The sequence below is a fragment of the Notolepis coatsorum genome (assembly GCF_963971535.1).
Source record: "Notolepis coatsorum genome assembly, chromosome: 8".
Classification (NCBI taxonomy): Eukaryota; Metazoa; Chordata; class Actinopteri; order Aulopiformes; family Paralepididae; genus Notolepis; species Notolepis coatsorum.
Window position 1 is genome coordinate 58,478,182 of NC_140172.1, and position 23,060 is coordinate 58,501,241.

The window sequence follows — 23,060 nt, forward strand, 5'->3', positions numbered from 1 at the left end:
ATGAAGGATTGCACTACAACTCGTACACCTTACTGTAAATTGTACCTAAATTGTACCTCATCCCATTTCTGCTTTGCACTAGATAGTACTGTACATTAGTACACTGCATAGTATTGTATATTATATGGTAACTCAGAACATTGTACATATGTCTATACCTGTGACCTCATTTTCTTCTTCTAAATTACATGCTATACTATGTTATTTGATACTATCTTGTCTAGCACAGTCTCTGGAGCGTAACAGTAAGAAGCATTTTGTATGAAAGTATTCTGTACTTCTGTATGACAACTATTAAAGAAACTTGAACACTGGTATCAACCAAAGAATTCCAAGTAAAACAATAATCCATACACGCTGCTGATGCTCCATTTCCGTTTTTGTGATTTGTGTATTGTGTATTTGCGAGGGAAGACCGTAAAAATTCCTAGAAAAATCTGACCAATGAGAGAACAGTTTGCTCGCGTGTTGCGTTTGTTTACAAGTTTCGGTCCACTGTTAACACTTTGAGTGCCACGCCGGGTTTTCCTTTTTACCCCCTTGATGCCACCATCCACTTCAATGTTAACGTTAATATCGCCTAATCTATGTTTTAAATTATGGCTATGTGTCTAATCTGCCCGTCGCTTATCAAAGACTATTTTCCAGTCAGTGCTGTCAAGGCAGATTGGTTTTTTATCGCATCATTTCCGTTTCAGAGCATTTATAAAAGCACCCATTTTGAGATAAAAACAGCCCATTCTGGACCATTCTATGAAAATCGTCTTTTACTGGAATATTCCACAACGTTGATATTCGTCTGCCTTTTTATGAATCGTTTTCAAATAAACGCTAGATGATCAATATTATACGTGCACGCAAGCACATTCGGGCCGCGCACGGATAATCGCCGCGTTGATTTCCTCTTGGACTTTTACAGTGAAACCGAAAGAGCCCATTTCACAAAACAGCTTATAACTTCATCAAAATTTTTCTGATTATCCTAACACTGATAACATAGATTCCTTACCTGACATCAGATGGTATCCAACTGGTATATTCCAATTCCTGATCACCATTCGAAAAAATCGATAAGTGTATAGATCCAACGCGATACAGTAGAACTCCATGATCAGCGGGGCTCAGAGGCTCCAGAATGAACTGTGGTAACCCCGGCTGGATCAGTGGACTGGAAAATGTGGAGTACCGGATTTTTTTCCCCATCCATTTTCATTGAGTCCATTCCAAAATCCCTTATGTCATCTGAAAGACGATAGGGGGCGCTTTTTTCCACATATGATTGCCGGCGGTGCTCGTGTATACTCGGGTAGGCTCGCGTGATGCAATATGATTTCCGATCGCTAAAAAAAAAAAAAAAAAAATCAGAGAAATCTCGTGAGTGGCTTTCAACCACATAAACATAAACCCGAGATATCTCGTGTGTGGCAGTTAAAGTGTTAACAATTTAATCGCCATTGACGCTGGAACACGTCATTCCCCGCCATGCTTATTCTGCCGATAACGCTGGACAGCGTCTTTGATATCAATATTTCAAAAATCTGTGATCGAAATCATATTTCTCCCCCGGAGACATGAGATGTACTGGTGAGCCCCTATCAACTCTCTAACGGTTCAAGAGCGCCATCTGGTGGCCGATCGGCGGATCGCCCAGGGAAGATACAGGGAAGTGGAAGCTGGTGCTCATTTCAATTTGGTCCGATCACTCGCTATAGGTCCCGGGACTCGAGCTCGACACAATGGATATCGATCCGTTGCCAATAACTCGATAAACAACATGATTTGGACGTATATACTATTATACAACCTGGAAATGGATCGGGTATTTCTACATCCCATAATAGAAAAAATTCTGTTCCACGCTCATCTCCCAACGACGAGAGGAAGCTACGGTGAGTTTCAGCGTTATTTTTTAATATCTTCTATACTAACTGCTCTAATGATCATATCACCCACACTAGATGAATGATATAACGTTGCCCACGGAATTATAAACGACCCCCCGCCCATCCGGTCAACATCAGATCATACGTAGTAACTTCTAGAAGTACGTGCAGTTGAAATTTTTTATCTCGCACAGATTCCTACCAAACTGTATTTGATCATCAATATAATGCATTTAGGGCTATAAATCAAGTTCTGGAGAAAGCTGCAGAAAACGATAAAAACATACTTATACTTTAGACCGTATTTTAGTATGAATATGTGAATGAAAAAGTATAACGTTGCTACACCCTGAACAATAGATATAGGACTTTGAATGTCATGGTAATGTCAATTTAGCAATACAATTTAAAAAGTTATAGCCCTGCAAAGAAGGGGAACTTCTCCATGTTAAATAGGGCTGGCGAGGGATGGTAAATTATGAATTTAACCCCGGCGATCAAAGTGTTAACACAGCATGTGAATACAAACCGAACCAAGGGGCAAGTGCAACATTTTATTATATTATTAGTCCCTGAATCGGAACAAAGCAAACGAACTACAGATGTGAAAACGCCTTAAAGGGATAGTCCGCTAAATAATTTCCAAGCATTTTGTACACAGGTAGCCAATTGACGGAAAATCCGTCGCGACTCTGAATCAAATTGACGGAAATCCGTCGTAGGACAGAGCGCTTTAATACCTGTATACCAATCTATATATAGAACACAGTGACAATGGTATATATATATATCTGTATATATCTGTATGTCATAAATGTCATGATTAGATTAGATGATTAGATTATTATATCTGTATGTTGTGTATGTCATAAATGCCATGAATTGAAAATGGGGGACCCTGATGTAAACAAGACGAAAGTCTTTCTCTGGTCTGCATCCCCAATAATAATAATTGTTAGACTAGAAGTCTTTATTTGTCATGCAGTTTTTAACACACACGCGAGATGGGTGACCCACAGGAACACACACACACACATGCACTGAGTCGCCGATGAAATGTTTCTCTGCACTTTTCCCATCCCGTTGTCCTTCCCCCCATGGGCAGCCGGGAGCAGATAGGGCGTCAACGTGAGCCGCGCCCCGGGGACCAATCCAAGTGCTCCTGTCCGTCTTCGTCAAGGACGCCACAGCGTTAGCGATCTGTTGTGCATGTTTTTCCATTGGGTTTATCTTATCGGGGGGGGGGGGGGGGGGGGGGGACCCTTGCGAGCACGGGGAGAACATGCAAATTGTGTGTATTGAGCTGTACTGTACTGTACCCATTCTGCAATATGTTTTTTAAATTAAAGTTTTCAATCAATCAATTAAATCAATCAATCAATGGTACATTTAACTGCACATTAACATTACTTTGCTCTTGTCTACTATTAAAAGTACACAACAAGTTCTGAGATCAGCTTTGCTCGTGTGACATGTAACATAGAAAATCTCGATTTGTTTTCTACAAACTCTACAAAATCTACAAACACCAAAGTCAGCTCTGTGGACCGTTTTTCCTTTTCCCTTACGTGGCTGCATGCTAATGAAGTTAGGCTATTGTTTTGCTAGGAAATCAACCAGGAATTGAAGTCACCTGAGAATCTTCTTAAATTAATAAAAACTATCCTCCTGGGTCATCTGGTAGAATGCAGTGACTATTAGACTAATTTACTTATAGGGTTGTAAGTCTAATTACTACACTTTCTTTCAAAATCACTGTTTTAACTTTTCACTGTGGCTCATACGCTCTCCTATCTCTGGTCTTGCTGTTTTTTCTCTTCCTCTGCATACAGTACAGTATACATATGTACAGTATGCACTAAGGTCTCCCCCTTGTGGAAATTACGTGCAGCAACAACAATTTTACCTCCCTTTCAATTCGGTGTTCATTATTGGCTAAGACTGATGTGGATAAATATATGTAAATAAAAAGTATATAAATATGGTGCATATAGCATTATTGTACATCAATACAGAGTTATATGGGTAGACTATAGTTTGAGGTAGGTTATGATTACAGTTTATGGCTTTTGTAGACAGTTAATAAGGCAGTAGGCAGGTATAAATTGAGTATAGTCAACAGAGTTAGAGTATTAATCATTCATTCTCTTCTGTATTTACAGCACAGCACTTTGCTTTACCTGTGCCTGGTACAGTGGTCTTGTCACCGTTGGATTACTACACCTGTTTGTCTCACAACTGATCAATATCAGCTACAACGTGACCGAGAGGGAGGCACAGCTTGCTCTGCGGCACAGAACTGGCCAGATTCAATTGTACGGACTTGTCGTGGACACAGGACTGTATTCCCATGGCTTCTACCACAACTGGATGGAGTTTCTAGCGATGGGAGAGGCCTCGTTTGCACCTCCTGCCAACCTCCCAGACTTGGTTTAGCTTATGTACTACAGTTCTATGTATAGCACCAAGAAGTGGTCATTTGACTGTAATCATAGGATACTATTTTTGGTGTTTCAGTCCTTTTTTGGTGCCATACACAACCCTTACAGTCGGGGGGAAAGTGAATGAGTTTATCACACCACATAATAATGTGTTATTAATCACCCAGACCAATTTGATTGATTCAAAACATTAATAACTATTGTAAAACCCAGCTCAGAAACATCTCATCTGGCTGCTCAGACCATTTCTCAGGATTGTGGGGGCACAGTCAGATCATGCTTGATTGACCAAATTTACCAAATATATCAAATGGTCCTACTTGGTTAGACATCTTGACTAACTAGCAAACTAGGTTACCACCCAAATATGTGTTTTTATACCTCCCAGAATATGGCACCAATTGTTTCAGAATTTTCCATTCACATACATACTTTGCGACGCTACACTGTTGAGCTACTATCAACTCTAGGAGAACCATACCAATACACTCTAGTTTTTATATAGTGTCAGGGGAGGGGTTATGCTAAGGATAGTCTCGCGTAGCCATTACCACCCATCGACTTCCACCCGCTAACTCTGCCAATTGAGTTAGTATGACAGCCGGACCAAGCCGGAGGCAACGCCGACAGCCGGATTCGAACCCGGTGTCTCTTGCGTTGGTGACGAGCGCAATGTCCGGTGAGTTAAAACACCAACCCGTAATTTCTGTTCAGAAGCAGTCCCATTGTGATTACATTATGGAAGAATGTTTGATCTCCCTACAATGTCGCAGAAAGCGGAAGGGGAGGATAATTAATAGTTAGTTGGCGCAATGGCAGCTTATAGCCACAGTCTTTATCCTGTGATTCATATGCTAAGGATGGCTCCAGTGTGTTATGTTTAAAATTTCAGCAACTATTTTCTAACATGTATAATGTGTTTAGAGACAAATCTCTGAATGTGCTTTACCCAGACTAAGTTTTAATTGGAACCTAAAAGTTCCTGAACATTGCTCAAGATAACACAAAGGTAGCCCCTTTCGTGACTGTGATGCACCGAGTGAATACACAGTCCCTTGTCCAACCATGTAAAATTCCTACAATTGAGGCCATGTTTAGACGGAAACGCTTGCGGGTGAATCCGGAATATTTTTTTTCCGGATGTGCCTTTTGTTCATACGGCAACAGCGTTTTTGCGGGGAGAATCCGCAAAAAAGTTAAACCACCTTCCTGGGTGGAAATCCTAGAAACGATACACCTTCGCGCTATCATCTGAACAGTCAAACCGCATAAAACTATGACGAAAGGGTTCTCAAGGCTCTCGTCGCATACTGCTTACATCACAGGCATGCGCCAGTAGCCTAGAAGCGTAAACAAAGCGAACAAGCATGTCTGATTCTATCCACAGAGATCACCACATTGGCAGTACTTTTAAATACACAAGAATCAGTCCAGCGGCTATCACATCTAGTGACTGGAGCCACTGTCTGTGAGTGACTCTGCTTTGGTCCAATCACATTCCCCCACCCACAGTCTGCGAATCAGAGACAGAGTAGGGCGGGTCTTGAAAATTTAAATTTAAGGAAGGGGTGCCTCGGCTTGATAGCCCGATGGCGTCTCTCCTTTGTCCTGAGGTGGTGTGGGAGCCGTTGCGGAAGGCGGTTCCCCAAGGGAAATCGGGCTAAGCAGTTGGCAAAATGGAGTGACCAGTCATTTATCGCCTCGACTCATAGCCTAGCTGCGACATCCAACATTGCGCAGCTAGCGCGCTTTATGTCAGGGATGATGGCGGGCGGTACGGTGCCGGACGAACAACAACAAGTCCTGCACGCCCAGGAGGCTGGAGCCATCCTGCACCTAATACAGCTGCAGGCAATTTAAATTTAAAATTTAAAAGTCCTGTTCGATCGCCGCAACCTGTGCGGTAGGAAACCTCTGCATGAGAGCACTGGTCTCGAATCCAAAATAACGGTCCTTTGATCGTTGTTCAAGTTTCAGTCTTAGAAAAGCTCACAGACAGTTGTGTCATCCCCCTCAACTTCAAGCACTGCGTCGTAAAGAAGCTTTAGGCTATTCTGCAGATACATCAGGTATGACTGACGTCACACACACTGCAGCTGCCTCGGCCTCGGACTGTCTGACAAGTGACAGGCAGCGCGACTCGCGAGACTCGAGTCGAGCTGCTCCACTCGGCTGCGCATTGGTTTGACGTTGCCCGATTTTTTTATTTTTAATATAAGAGGGTATTGGAACGAGGCATTAAATTAACAACATGTAAAAAAAATAATAATAATCTTTGAATAATTATTTTTTTAATTAAAAAATAATAATATATAAAATATTACAAAATAAATCTTTGAATTGCGGGACATTGTTTTGTTGTAGCGGGATGCGGGACAAATGTCCCAATATCGCGGGACAGGTGGGCACCCTACTCCATCGTCTCGAGTCGACTACACTTTTACAGCCTCGTCTGCATGAATAATTCCCTCCCAAAACACTAGTCTAAACACAAAATTAAAAGTGAGACCGCAAGACGACTTCTGTGGTTTCTGTTGAGACTTTCTCGTCTAAACATGGCCTAAGTCTGTCTCGCTTTTCTCTATCAAAACGCTTCTCGTACAAGTATCGCAGAGGAATTTCAAAGGTACTCACAGTTGCACGAGGGTTTCGGACAGACAAACGCTAGGGTTTGAAAGCTCGGCGTTGCTAATAAACATTTTAAATAACTTTTATAAACTGGTCAACACAGCTTTATTTCCGGCGTTGGATGCCTGATGCGCATGGGCTGGGATTTCAGGCAGCTAAAGCCGTTTTGAGCAGTGTTTATAAAACGTATTTTAAATGTTTAATGTTTAAAAAGTCTTAATTGTAGGAATTTTACATGGTTGGACAAGGGACTGTGTATTTACTCGGTGCATCACAGTCACGAAAGGGGCTAACACAAATGGTTCCCCTATGATTGCTGCCACCAGTTGCAGAGTGGCTATGTATATAACCATAGTTATATGAGCATAGTGACGCTCTGCGTCATACTGGAATATACTTCCATATCAGCCTAAGCACTGAATACATTTTCACATGCACCTTTACATACCTCATCTGTCTGGCCACACCCCCATCCGCTCCCTACATAAGCGGGGGTGTGGCCATACCATCAGCTCCTTCCCAAGTCTTTCACCGCTAGGGAACGAACAGAAAGGAACAAACTCCCGTTACCACCCCTAACATCACGGGGTCAAGAGCAAAAGCCCAACCCTGTGACAAGGCCGTAGCAGCGGAGCGCGAAGGAGGACCCAGACCCAGGAAGGGACTGGACCCCCCCGGAAAAGGGGGCCTGGAGAGGCCAATGACGCCACAGCATCGAGACCTCACCAGGCGGTCACTAGTGACACCGCCCCCCCACATCGCCAGCGTATTCGGACAGGGCCCATCCAAGAGCAGGCCCTTCCCCCCTATAGCACGCCGCCTAGCTTACTGAACCTGGTATTCCTAGGCAGTCTCCCATCCAAGTACAAACCAGGCCTGAACCTACACAGCTTCCGAAATCGAACGAGATCGGGCGAGTTCAGGTTGGTATGGCTGTAAGATTGAAGCACTCAAGAGGCTACACCCACAGCGGGAGCAGGCAGCGCACCAGGGAGACGACCCCCAAAGAGGTCGATCCCTCAATCCAGGCAACAGGCCACTTGACCTGAGCCTGGAGCACTGCGGACTAGACAGGCGCCAAAGGGGTCTGCTGAAACAGCACCGCGGCGGAAGGGGCGTATGCTGGCATTGTTGTGCACCATGTCACACTTGTCACAGCCTCCACAAAAACCCCTCGACTCTCTAGAGGGGCCGAGGCAGAGAAGGCTGACATGATTGGCAGACGTCATGAAAGGTGCAGGGGCACACTCACAGGTAGACGGGCCAAACCCGGCCTACCCCGAAAGTTGACTCCGCTACCAACATACCAGGGAACCAACCACCCCCTTGGTTCTAACATGAGGCGGTTGTTCCTATAACCCCTCAAGAAAAAACTCCAAAACACAACTGCGGGTATACACTGGCTATACCGCAGTACAAGTGTTTCAGTTTTCAAAAAGGGGTTAACCCAGGCCAACGGGTTGATGAAAACAATTTCGAACCCGGGCCCGGCGGACCGGGACGTACACAGGGATGCCAGAGGAGTTCTATAAGAATCACCTCAACAGCCCCCTCCCAGCCCTGCCTAAGCAGGAGAAGAGAGGGGCGAAAAAGAATGGAGAAGGACCAGGCTCCCTTAGCGCAGCGCAAGGTACAACACAACATGGACCAAGCAACAGTGAGGGGTAACACGTAGTAACACAACCACGAACATCTCCATAACGTCAAACCCTGCAACGCCCGGGCCGACCCGGCATTTTTACCCCCGAAAAAAGCACAAGTCCCTCAGGGTACCAGAACAGCAGATCTGCGCCCAGGCAGACAACAGGTTAACTGACCTGGACCGGCGTGACCAGAATCAGTCCCGTGCCCTAATCACGCCGCCATCCCCAATCCCAGGAGGGGGGTAGGTACGCGTGTCAATCCAAAACATTATAGAGGGCGCCACCCAGACGGTACCCTTCGTACCGCGCCCGGTGGCCCACCCCAAGGGCGTGAGACCCCTCTACCAATGCTTTGATCTATTCCGTTAACATCCCCCAGATATGAACGAGAATTCACCGAGACAAGCCTAGTACACTGGCGCTCAGAAGAGACAAACTCCATCCCAGTTGCCCCATAAAAACGCTGTTTTAATGATGAGCAACCAAGGCGCGCAAGCCCATGTGTGGTTCCTATCAGAAGCACCCAGGGCCAGCACTATGTACGCGTCGAGACCCAAAACATATCAATGGATTAGTTTAACAAGAACCCAGATACCGTTCCTCCAAAAAAGAAAATACGGACATGGGTCCCATGCGACGCGGTCTGAGGGAGAACAACACCCCGTCAACCATGCTCCATAAAAGAGGGGATGGGGAGCGATGTACCCTATGACGGGGGGAAACCCATGACTCAACAGACCATTAAAGGCGAGGAGTCAGGGAATCCCTAAACAATACCCCGTCAACCCGCTCCATAAAGGAGGGGACGGGGAACCCCCAGAGAGACTTCCCATGTGAGCAACAATTTGAAAAGTTTATGTAACATTGAGCCACGTGACCAAAAGGCTCAAGCTACATATATACCGAGCGTAGCAGAACTCTCAAGTTCCTATGCACCGCAACACCAACTTGACAATAACAGAGAACCACACATGGGGCCTGTAAAGAACTCACGGAAGTCGGCGACCAATAGAAACGCGCCCAGTGACGTATTCTATGGCGGGGGGAATCCCATGACTCAACCGACCATGATAGGCGAGGAGTCAGGGAATTCCCTACCCCCCCCCCCTCTATCTACCCCGTGCCGCACTGACCAATCAGCGCGGTAGGGCCAAATGATAGAGGGCCAAACCCCCCGACCAATCAGAAAAGAGGGAAGGAGGTGTTTATTCAGTTACCCCCTCATGATCCCATACCCCGTATACGATAATAAACAAGCCATGGTGATACCTATGTAGCCAGCATGCTAATGAAACAGCGTATATCCTAACAGGATAAGCTAACCCAACGCACGCTAGCCACAGACGACAACACGTCTGCGAACAGAGTTTATAACAAGGCCAAGGTTTATGTGTGAACACGACACCCGTGTTTTATGTTTCAAGAAAAAACACAGAAGATCGAGAGAGAGGTCTATAAGACCGTGGTACAACTACACACACGAGTACTTCTGCAGGCCAACACTACAGTGTTGTGGCTCAATGCCACTGTTTCAAACGTAACAGAACACACAACCCCCTCATACAACGGTAAATCTTTACCGCTATAGGAAGAAACATATTTCTTCAGGACGAGGAAAGAAAAAAGCCTTTCGACCGAGTGTTAGCTACAGGCCTTGCTAAGCACACATATATATGTAGCAACCAGCTAAAGACTAAAAGTCCAGCTCTCCTATCAACCCCACAACTAGGCGAAGATTCTACACATCGTATCCCCAACATATGCAGTGAATAAACACACAGTTTGTAACAAAAAAATTTCCCTCCTAGGAGGGACTTTTTATTAATGTACAAAATCATATTTGGGGCGGGGAAGGGGACAGGGGGGGAAAGTCACTTTAGCGGCGCCTGCCATAAACAGCTTGGTGCTTGCCACCACAGGGAGCTTTAGGCCCGGAGGGACGGTACTGGGGTGCCTGGCCACGACGGTCCCTACCGTCACCTCCGGGCGTGGGTTGGCTGGCTGCGGCGGTCGAGGCACCCTCTCTCCTCCTGGCCTTCTTGGCCGAAGGTCCAGCAGTGGCGGTGGTGGTGCCGGTGGCGATGGTCGCGGGTCCCCGACGACGTGGCCTCCATCGAACCTCACCGGCGACATCGGGTGGGGGGAAATGGGGCTGGAGCACTGCACGCTCCTCCATGTCCCTGCAAGCCGCCGTCATCAGCTGCATCGCCGACCCGAAGAGCCCAGCATCGGAGAGGGGGGCCGTGAGCAAAGGAAGTCTCTTCCGCTCCGGCACCCACGCTTGCTCCAGCCAAAGGTGGCGCTGGGACAGAGTGGCCAGGGCGCGTATCTTCCCGGCGGCAATTGCCTGCAGCTGTATTAGGTGCAGGATGGCTCCAGCCTCCTGGGCGTGCAGGACTTGTTGTTGTTCGTCCGGCACCGTACCGCCCGCCATCATCCCTGACATAAAGCGCGCTAGCTGCGCAATGTTGGATGTCGCAGCTAGGCTATGAGTCGAGGCGATAAATGACTGGTCACTCCATTTTGCCAACTGCTTAGCCCGATTTCCCTTGGGGAACCGCCTTCCGCAACGGCTCCCACACCACCTCAGGACAAAGGAGAGACGCCATCGGGCTATCAAGCCGAGGCACCCCTTCCTTCAGTCCCTCGACCAAACCCGCCACCCGCGTGACTTGCACGTAGGCGGGGGTAATGCCAGTGATGTGGGAGATCACCTGTCCCTGACGCACGTAGGCCTCCATTGAGGGGAAGAATGGGCAGACAACGCCGTCTCCCTCACAGGACGACGTTGCCATAGATGACCTATCAAGTCATCGGGGACAGGGGCAGGCAGTGGCTGCGGCAGCGGCACGCCATTAGCGACGGCGGCTGCCGCCATGAGCTCCGGGAACAAGGCACGCAATTCCCCATGCGCACCGTCCTCCACGCAGCTCACGTCCCTCACGTACGGGAGGCTACCACTCATTGTAGAGCCACCATCCGATGTGGCCGATAGTAGGGCATCCCGTCGCCGAGTCGGAGATTCTAACCCAACACCGGAGTACGAGGGACCCCAAGGAGACATACCACCCCCTGCCACACCCTGAGGGGGAGAGTGATGCGTCCCCACCGGGGCGTCAAACAAGAGCGCCTCCGCTTCCACCATGAAATCCTCCGTTTCCATCGGATACTGAGAAGCAGAGGCACCCTCATCTGGCTCCAGCAGCTCACCAAAACCCAGGCCGTTCGCCCCTGCAGGCCACCCTCCTACGACGGGAACGAGCAGAGGCGAAGAGCTTGCGTCTCAGATCCTCCGCGACCAGAGGAGCCGTCAGCCCATCGGCCGACCGCCCCCCGGTGGCGGAGGAACCAGAGCAGGAACTAGGCCATCTTACAGGAGACGGCCTTGGTACACCAGCTCCTCGGAGAGGCAAACTATCCACCGGACGCCGATCGGGTACGACTGACTGCCACGGCCGCGGAGTCAGCGCAGCCCCACGACGCACGGCGGAGGCGGCAATGGTGAACCTCTGGTGAAGGGTGGCGTTGCTAGCGCTCGAACCCCCCGAAGAAGACATTATAACTTAGCCTTTTTCTCTTAAATTGTGAGAGAGAGAAAAAAACAAGATATAATGTCAACGCAGCTCCGACTTCTTCAAAAATCCAGCAATCTTCAAAGTGTGGTACATGCAGGCACTTGACGTGGTGAAAACTGAAGAAGGAGCTGATGGTATGGCCACACCCCCGCTTATGTAGGGAGCGGATGGGCGTGTGGCCAGACAGATGAGGTATGTAAAGGTGCATGTGAACATTTATTCAGTGCTTAGGCTGATATGGAAGTATATTCCAGTATGACGCAGAGCAGAGCTATGCGATATATAACCGTAATTAATGTCACAAAACATGAGTTAGTGACATTGCCAGTGTAACGGGGAAGCCCGTGAGTATATCCACAGTCACAGAAACAGGGGTGTTGACAAGTGACTGTGGCATTACGGGCTGGTAAGTTAAACTCACTTCCTCATAACAGGGTTAACAGACGCATAGGTACGGTACATAGCAGTGGATTCACTTCTTAGTGCAGCGGTCTATGTCGTCGCCCGCGGAGCGGGAGCTCCCCTGTTCGACTCCCCCTCGGGACATTAGCATTTAACATCAACGCAGAGTGAACCAATACGATCCGTCACAGTGGTGCCGTGACCCGGATGTCCTGAGGGGCGTGAGTTTAGGGAGGTGAGTGTAACGGGGAAGCCTGTGAGTATATCCACAGTCACAGAAACAGGGGTGTTGACAAGTGACTGTGGCATTACGGGCTGGTAAGTTAAACTCACTTCCTCATAACAGGGTTAACAGACGCATAGGTATGGTACATAGCAGTGGATTCACTTCTTAGTGCAGCGGTCTATGTCGTCGCCCGCGGAGCGGGAGCTCCCCTGTTCGACTCCCCCTCGGGACATTAGCATTTAACATCAACGCAGAGTGAACCAATACGATCCGTCACACCAGTCATAGAAGTGCTTTGGATCTCAAATATTTGGTGAGGTTGTGTTAAGTACAGCTCTGGAACAGCCTAATTGTTCAGCCAAGGACTTAATACTTTCTAGCCTTGCTTTTATATAAGAAGCTATTTTACTTTATTCAGTATAAGATCTATTGTATCTTATACTGGTAGGATTCCTGTCTTTTAATCTGATATATTTTACATTGTATCCATCATCACTGATCTTGTTACTACTTTTAAATACCTTATTGCACTGCACTACAATACTGTATGAAATGTGCTATATAAATAAAGCTTGATTGAGTAATTGATTGACTGTTGATTTACTGACTTGGCAGGTACATTTGATGTGTGGACAGCATGAGACAGAGAGTTGGAATGTTCAACGCAGCTATGATTTTCATCCAAATGATGCCTTTTTCACAGGGGTTCTGCTCTCATAGTCCACTAACCTGGTAAAATGAGATAGAACCTTTATTGTCCTACGTGGGAGAAGTTGTGTCATTGTTGACTGACAGCAAGACAATGCATATAGGGCAAAATAAGAAGGTAAATAAGAATACAAGACTATGAAAATAAAATAAACACAATGGACCTCACGATCGAACGGACCTACGAGAAAATTATAAACAAACTTCTTCATAATTCCACAATTTCCACATAGAAACTTCTTGGGTCGATTTTGGCATCATCGAACAGTTTCTTTTCAGAGATTCGTTTGTGGCTAAGAACAGGATTTACAAACGTGGCAAGGCAGTTGTACATAGATAGGACAGACTAGTGTGCGCTGTGTTTAAGGGCTTAATTTGGGAAAAATCATTGGTGATTTCGTTCACGTTGATTCTACAGACATCCTCGGATAAAAATAATTATAATAATAATAAATACAACAATATTTATATCATTGACAATTACATTTTACATTTATAGTCATGACTCAACGAGGCATTGTGATGTTCGAAAATAAATAAAAGCACTACACAAACACTGCAAATTACAGTGAATAAATAAATCAATAAATAGATAAGAACTAAACTCAATCGCGCGGATATAGCTATAGTGGAATAGAATGGACACATGAACATTCTGCTCTCAGCACACCCCATTCCTTTCATATAGGCTATATATTTGCCATGTTGTATTAATGTTCCATACCGTCTTGTTATCTATTGTTGGTTTTATTTGTTTTATACATTGATTAGTGTGCATATCGTAAGAGCCTGTGGAGAAACATTCCACTGCTCATCTTACTGTTCACAAATTGAACCCACACAAATGACAACAGACAAAAATTATATGTTTATTAGCAACGATGCAGCAGCCTGATGCAGGCGGCTTGGTGAGGATGCATACAGAGCTGCGCACTCCTGGGCAGCTGCACTCAGTGCTAGGCCTACACACACACACACACGCACGCACACACACACGCACGCACGTTTAACGTTTAACTTTCGACATTATCCTGAATACCTGTATTTTCTTTCTTTTAAAACGGCGGGTGATGTTTGATTTGTGCCTGCATGCTGCAGCACCGCCACGCTCCGAATGGTAATTGCAAGAATAGCATGCATGTCACCATCTATTGAACCAACGGTGAATTAGTGCGCAAATCATGAATCATACATCAAAATAGCCAAATTCTACGCATTATACACGATGATGACGATACAGAAAATTACAGAACATTTTGAAATGCATGACAAAAATAGCATTTATTGTCAGTATTTTAGAGACCCTCCCAAAAATTCACAAATCATGTTTTCAGGGGAAATTATGTCTCATCTAGGGGAGCCATGGCTCCCCTAGCTCCCCCATGGTTCTCACCCTGCACACACACACACACATGCACGCACGCACACACGCACGCACACACACACACACACAAACACACACACACACACACACACACACACCCACACACACACACACACACACGCACACAATATGGCATATCTACTTGCTGCTGGAAGATATCGTATCATGTACTGAGGAGTGAGCGTCAGTATCGCAACCATGCAGACCTATTCGCAGAGAGCGATGAGTGCAATACCCTGGAGCCAGCACTGAGGAGCTGGACCAGATGCTGAAACCCTGTGCCACCACACATCCAGATACTGTCCACACGTCCAGATACTCAACAGAAAGCAATACCACTCCATCAACGTTCAAATCATCTGTCGACACTCAGAACCACCATGTCAACGTGGTCTCCCGCTTCCCAGGAGGTGTACATGACTCCTACATCTTACAGAACAGATCTGTGGGTGAGCACCTTGAGCAAGGAGACACTGGAGACGCATGGCTAATTGGTAGTATACTGTATGTGCGTAATGAATTGTTCCAGCAACAGCAGGCTTCTATTATTATTTTTTTTATCTAGTTTTTTCTCCTCCTTTTTTCTGTGATTTTTCTCCCCATCCCAATTTACCTCTTGTGCCAATTCTCCCTCCCCTGTCCTGATCGTTGCTCGCATATGCCCCCCACTGGCCGGTTGTAGGGAGGATAGAAGCCCTGCATCACATGTCCCCTCCGATACATGTGGAGGCAGCCTGTCACATCTTTTCACCTGTCAGCGTGGACTCTTATTTGACGAGGAGTAACGTGTAGGAGGCTCACACTGCCCCCGCCATTTTTGTGACTTTGCTGTGCAGGCGCCCCAACCGACCTGTAGGAGTTGCTGTTCACAACGACCAGACTACCACCCTTCGACTTCCCACCCCATGACGGCCGGCCCAAGCCGGAGGCAACAGCGACAGCCGGATTCGAACCCGGTGTCTCTTGCGTTGGTGACGAGCGCAATGTCCGCTGCGCCACCCAGCCGCCTAGGCTTCTATTATTCTAATGACTTTAGGAGATTGTGGATATGGGCTGGCCCCCTGGTTGATTACCCCACTCAAAATCCCCAGACGGGGGCGGTCAGGTGGCGTAGCGCTCGTCACCAATGCAGGAGATGCTGGGTTCGAGCCCAGCTCTCGGCGTTGCCACCAGCTTGGCTGGCCGTTCACACTAATACAATTGGCAGTATTAGGCGGTGGGGAAGCTGGCGGGTGGGAATCTGGCGTTGTGGACAGCGACGCCTACAGGTCAGGTGTCTGCGCTTGCTAAGCGGGGCAGGACTTGGTGGAGATAGCGTGCCCTCCCATGCGTTACACTTCACCAATGAGAGTCCTCGCTGCCAAGTGAAAAGACGTCACTGGCTGTCGGCGCACGTCTCGGAGGAAGCGTGCGATCGACTCGGGACGCCCTTGTACCGACTCGTAGGAGAACATGCATACAGCAGCCAGGTAGGGGAGGGGGGGGGGATTGGCACAACGACTAATTGGGACGGGGAGAAAATGGGGGATGTTCGGTAGGAGGGGTGGGTGGGGGACACTGTACAACTATACAAGCAAAACTGTACATTGGAATATTGACAAGACCATACTTGGTGATTTACTGTACATTGGAGGGGGTTGTGTTAGGACATTTACAGGGGCCAGTTTCGAATTGCAGTCTCCCGTAGGTGTTTTTTGAGAGTGTTTTTGAAAGTGGGTAGTGATTCACATTCCTTTACAGCTTTGGGTAGGGCGTTCCACATTGATGTGGCATAATTGCGAAACGTGTTTAGTCCCTTGTTTGAGCCGAATCTGGGTTTAACATGATTTGTGGAGCTCCCTCTGGTGTTGTGATCGTGGTATTCACTGACCTTTGGGAAGTATTTTGACATGTACATGGGTACCTTGGTCGTGTAGTGTATCTTGTAGACCAGGCCCATTGCAAGTTGCTGTACTCTGTCGTCTACTCTAAGCCATCCTAGGTTGTCAAAGTGGGCAGGGGTGAGGTGGGTTCTAGGAGTAAGGTCAAGCAGTAGTCTGACCAGTTTGTTTTGAGATGTTTGTAATTTTGTTTTTAGCGCCTTTGAGGTGCTTTGGTACCATGAGGTGCAAGCATAGTCATAGTACCCTTGAATGAGTGCTCCTGCCAGATCTTCAGGGTATTCTTGTTTACCAGTGAGGAGATCCGGTACAAGAATCGAGTTCGTTGGTTGACTTTTTTTATTACATTGGATGCCATTTTGTCACAGGAAAGATTTGCCTCTAGGATGGAACCCAGGTAGGTAATATCTTCTTTCCTTGTGACAATATTGTCACCCACTGTAACTGAGAAGCCGTCGGTCTTGCTGAGTTTGTTATTTGAACCGAAGAGAATGGACTCTGTTTTGCCCATGTGTAATGATAGTTTGTTATCAGCGAGCCATATGCAGATTTTGCCTAGTTCTGAGCTGAGAGTTTTTTCAACCTGTAACTTGTTCTTGTCAGAGACCAGCAGGGCTGAGTCGTCCGCAAACAGGAACAAGTTGCAGTCACAAGCTGACGACATGTCATTTGCATAAATTAGGAACAGTAGCGGACCTAGTATGCTTCCTTGTGGAACACCACAGCTTACTGTGAGGGGGGGGGATAGGGTACCGTTTACCTCCACCATCTGCTCTCTCCCCTCCAGGTAGGATTGCATCCAGCTCACTGATAGACTATCAAAACCAATTGCTTTTAGCTTGTCAATCAGAATGGTGTGATTGACAGTGTCGAAGGCCTGTGCTAGTGTGCTAGATAAAATAAAAGATAGTATAAAATAAGTATAATATAAGTATAAAATAGAAAGTCAAGTATGTAAACAAGTGTAAACAAAACAAAAAATTTCAATATACATATATACAGTATATGTACAGTATATACAATGCAGATACAGTACAGTGTAGAAATGGTGAGGTATAGCTTAGCTTGTGGTGCCACCTTGTGGTGGTGAGGTGCAATGAGGTGCAATGTGGTATGAGATTGATGTGCAAATCTCCTTACCAATAAATATAAAGTGTGTTAGTGTCTAAAGTGGGTGCTACAGTGTGTTGTTTATTTAAAGTGAGTGTGTGCGTGTTGATGTGTGTGCTGTGGGTGTATTTGATGGTTTGTTATTGTTCATTGAGCATCCTGATGGCCTGGGGATAGAAGCTCCTTCTGAGTCTCTCTGTGCTTGCCATGAGACTCCGGTATCGCTTGCCTGACCGCAGCAGTTCAAAGAGGCAGTTGTTTGGGTGGCTGGGGTCTTTGATTATTCTCTTAGCCTTACCCATGCAGCGCTTGTTGTAAATGTCTTGGAAAGTGGGAAGCCCCCCTCCAATTTTGCGTTTGGCTGAACGGGCCACTCTCTGTAGTCTGCTACGGTCTTGTGCACTACGGTCTTATTCCCAAACCAGGAGGTGATATTGCCAGTCAGGATGCTCTCTATTGTGCATGAGTAGAAGATGAAAAGACGCTGGATGTGTTTGTACGCAGCAGCTGACACACCTCAGACAACCCTGAGCCCACTGTTCCTCCTTCAGTGGCCAGCTTCTCTCTCCTGTGTTTTGCGATAATTTATTTGGACTATATTTTCACATCAGCCCATTTCTTTTTCACTTCAGCCGCTGTGCTCCTCTCCTGACACCACATTAATCTCACCTGTTATCTCGTCCCATGCCGCTTTTTGGAGAAACCATGACTCCCCTGACTAAAAGTATAATGGAGCTCTATGGAGAAACCATGACACTCCCCTGACTAAAAGTATAATGGAGCTCTATGGAGAAACCATGACACTCCCCTGACTAAAAGTATAATGGAGCTCTATAGAGAAACCATGACACTCCCCTGACTAAAAGTATAATGGAGCTCTATGGAGAAGCCATGACACTCCCCTGACTAAAAGTATAATGGAGTTCTATAGAATAACCCTGGTGCTCTCCTGACGAACGACGATAGGTTATCCTATAACCTAGTTATATGAATACTGGCTGAGTGTCTCGCTCTTCGCCATAATGAGATATCTCTTATCTCCAGCACCTACTGTGCTCATGAACAAAACAATTGCACTCTCATGCACGTGACCAGGCCACGCCCCCGCTTCCTACTATATGATGCCGGACATGGTCATACTCCCCCTTCCTCAGAAAAGTTTCCAACACTGAAAACCCAACCAAGGGACCTCAGGGCGCTAAGAGCGAGACGCTCAGCCAGTATTCATATAACTAGGTTATAGGATAACCTTTCGTTATATTATCATACTGGCTAATCGCATCTCGCTCTTCGCCATAATGAGATATGGGGCAGAGCAGACGCGTGGCCCGACAAGTGTACCCCCTGAGGGCCCGCAAGCCCTACTACCAGGGTGGAGGGGAGTCCCGTCCACCCGCCCGTCCTAACGAAGGGGGGGAGGCAGTCAACTCCACCAAAGTGCGGAAAGGGGGAACCAGAGACCCCTAAAAATGCACAGTACAGGCGGGACCACGTGTGACACATCACCCCGTGGCACACACCCACACACCCCTGCTAACCCACCGACAGGCAGGACGCAGGGGAGGTCCCAGACCTCAGAACCGCCTGGGAGACAGAACCCCCAGTCATGTCCATGAGGTAAAACTTAACAAAGGGACCCGGGGAGGACCAGGAGGCCGCAGCACAGATGTCCTCCACCGAGGCCCTCCCTAACAAGGCGGCAGAGACCGCCACTCCACGATTGGAGTGTGCCCTGACACCCCCAGGGGGGGCCTGTCCAGCCAACGTGAAGCAAAGGGCAATGCCCTCGCAAAACCAATGTGACAGGCGCTGCTTGGACAGTGCCTTACCAGCGCGAGGGCCACCGTAACAAACAAAAAGTTGATCGGCAGCCCTGAGATCCCGAATCCGACTGAGGTAAACCCCCAAAGCACGGACAGGACACGACAGATGAAGGCTCGCCTCTAACCCACTAGCGTGAGGAGGCGGATGAAACGCCTGAATCACAATATCCCTGGAGCGAAAAGAGCTCCGGATATTCTTTGGCACGAAGGCTGGATTAGGCCTCAGAGTCGCACCGCTATTGGCACGAATAGACAGGCACTCAGGCCGCACCGAGAGAGCACACAGCTCATCCACGCGCTTAGCGGAGGTGATGGCTAGTAGGAATGCAGTCTTGAAAGACAGCTGCTCCAACGACGCCTGCTCAAGAGGCTCAATCGGGGCCTCAGACAACCGGCCGAGGACCAGTTGGAGGTCCCAACTCGGAGACAGAGAACGTTCCACCGGCTTGAGACGCTGACCGCCAAGCAGGAAACGTTTCACAAGAGGGTGGCTGAACAATGTAACGCCCTCAAAACCCACATGACAAGAGGATATAGCTGCGGCATATACCCTCACCGTCGAGGCCGACAGCCCCCCACCTTACACCACTCTTGAAAAGTACGCCACTTACCCGCGTAAACCGCGATAGTGGAGGGAGCACACGTGTTTCGGATGGTGTCGACCACAGAAGGGTCAAGACCCATCCCCTCCAGACTCACCCCCTCAACAGCCAAACCATCAGTGGCTGTCCCAGAACAGGGAACAGCCACAGAGACCCGTGCGCCTGAGAGAGGGCCCGCGATGACTAAGGAACAGGCCACGGCGGGGCTACCAAGAGCTGGATCAGGACCGGGAACCACACAGCCGTGCCCCGGTCCGGCGCGATCAGGATCAAAGTCCTGTGCTCCCGACGTATCCGCTCCAACAGCTGAGCTATCAGATGTATGGGGGGGAACGCGTACATAATCCCGGGCGGCCATGGATACATTGAGAAGGCATCCACCCCCAAGGGAGGATTGTCCCCCCGACTGACCGAGAACCATAAGGGGCACTGGTGAGACTGTCTGCTCGCAAACAGATCCACCGTGGCTTCCCCGAACCGGTCCCAGACGTGTCTGACTATGTCTGGACGTAGTCCCCATTCGTCGGAACGTGGACCGCCCCGCGACATCACATCCGTGCTCCACATTCTGCTTGCCAGGGATGTGGAGCGCCCTCTGCTCGACCGCCGCCCGGTGCAGACGGATGGAGCGTACTCCACCCTTGATATACAACGCTGTCGTTGTGTTGTCCGTCCTGACCAACACGTGCTCGCCCACCACCAAGTGGCGGAGCCGCTTGAGGACCAGAAGGACCGCCTTCAATTCCAACACATTGATATGCAGTGCAGACCGGGTAGCATGGCACGTCCAGCTGCCCCCTACTGCGTTGGTCCGACATGTCCCCCCCCATCCCGTGAGGGAGGCGTCGGTGAAGACTGTGACGTGTGATAGCCTGCTGCCCATGGAGATCCCGCTGGTGAGGGTACCAGTCCTCCCCCAGTGGTCGAGATCCCCCCGTATTGACATGGGAACAGGGCTTGACATTAACTTTTTGGCTCACTAGCCACTGTGGCTAGTGGTTTTCCAAAGTCACTAGCCACTCAGCATTTTCACCAGCCAAAAATCCCCACACACGCCGATCATAACCCAACATTGTAACCCAACAACAAAATGATCATGTGAAAATGGGCTCCAGACTCCTTTTTTCACCACCGTGATGAATGAGAGAGAGAGAGAGAGAGAGAGAGAGAGAGAGAGAGAGAGAGAGAGAGAGAGAGAGAGAGAGAGAAAGAGAGAGATAGAGACTAAGAAGAAACTAAGAAGATCCTTGACTAGGTACAGACTCAGCGAGCACAGCCTAGCCATTGAGAAATGTCGCCATAGGCAGACCTGGCTCCCAAGAGAAGACAGACTATGCACCCACTGCACACAAGATGAGGTGGAAACCAAGCTCCACTTCTTAACAACCTGCCCACTATACCAAGACATCAGAGACATATACTTCAACCTGCCCACTATACCAACTACCAAAACATCAGAGACATATACAGAGAGAGAGAGAGAGAGAGAGAGAGAGAGAGAGAGAGAGAGAGAACGTCAGAGAGAACATATGGAATTCAATGGAAGAACAGAACACAGAAGAATAGAACACGGTAGAATAGAATGGCTAGGAAACAAGCCATGTTTGATCTGAATGGTAAATAGACTGCAATTATATAGCAGCTTTTAACCAAGAAAGAGGCATCTGGGGCAGCTGTCCATGGTGCTGAGAGCTAACTCAGAGACTGCGCATTAATAATGTGCAGCATATTATTTGCGAGTGCTATCTTGACTGAGAGGGTGGCCAGGACGGTGTTAGTCTCGAGCCCTTATGCTTACATGAATGTGGCTAGCAGCTAACAAACACTGTAATATTAGTTTAATAATACACGTTACATAATACATGTTAGTTTGTTTACTTACTTACAAATAGTCGGTCTCGGTCTCATTCTCTTTTCTGTTTGTCGATGGTTCAGTTCACCCGGTCTTTTCACAATATTCCACCACATTGTAACGTTAGCTAACTGTCTGTAAAGTAAACTATGGATGAGTCGGTCGCACTAACTAACTTAGTTGTCGAGCTATTAACGTTAACACTTTGATTGCCTAAGGTTAAATTCATGATATACCATCCGTTGCCAGCTCTATTTAACATGGAGAAGTTCCCCTTCTTTGCAGGGCTATAACTTTTTTAATTCTATTGCTAGATTGCCATTATTAGGGCCCATTCAAGGTCCTATATGTATTGTTCATGGTGTAGCAACGTTAAACTTTTTCATTCACATATTCATACTAAAATATGGTCTAAAGTATAAGTATGTTTTCATCTCTTTCTGCAGCTTTCTCCAGAACGTGATTTATAGCCCCAAATGCATTATATTGATGATGAAATACAGTTTGGTAGGAATCTGTGCGAGATCAAAAATTTCAATTGGACGTACTTCTAGAAGTTTCTACGTATCATCTGATGATGACCGGATGGGCGGGGGATCGTTTATAATTCCGTGGGCAGCGTTATATCATTCATCTAGTGTGGGTGATATGATCATCAGAGCAGTTTATATCGAACACGTTAAATAATAACGCTGAATCTTACCGTATCTTCCTCGCCCCGTTGGACGATGAGCGTGGAACTGAAATATTCCTATTATGGGATGGAGAAATACGCAATCTATTTCCAGGTTGTATAATAGTATATACGTCCAAATCATGTTGTTTATCGAGTTATTGGCAACGGATCGCTATGTATTGTGTCAAGATGGAGTCCCGGGACCTATAGCGAGTGCCCGGAAGTAA

General features: G+C 47.5%; 1 protein-coding gene across 1 annotated transcript in view; it reads left to right on the plus strand.

Moving 5' to 3' along the window:
* LOC311233459 (palmitoyltransferase ZDHHC23-A-like) overlaps nucleotides 1-4,319 on the plus strand; it is a gene marked incomplete at both ends in the record, with an annotated part of 40,203 nt that extends 35,884 nt beyond the window's left edge. The window contains one exon of the mRNA XM_084320426.1: nucleotides 4,046-4,319. Within this exon, the coding sequence (XP_084176552.1) occupies nucleotides 4,046-4,319 (274 nt within the window). The remainder of the gene's footprint in view (nucleotides 1-4,045) is intronic.
* Nucleotides 4,320-23,060: the final 18,741 nt, after the last annotated feature.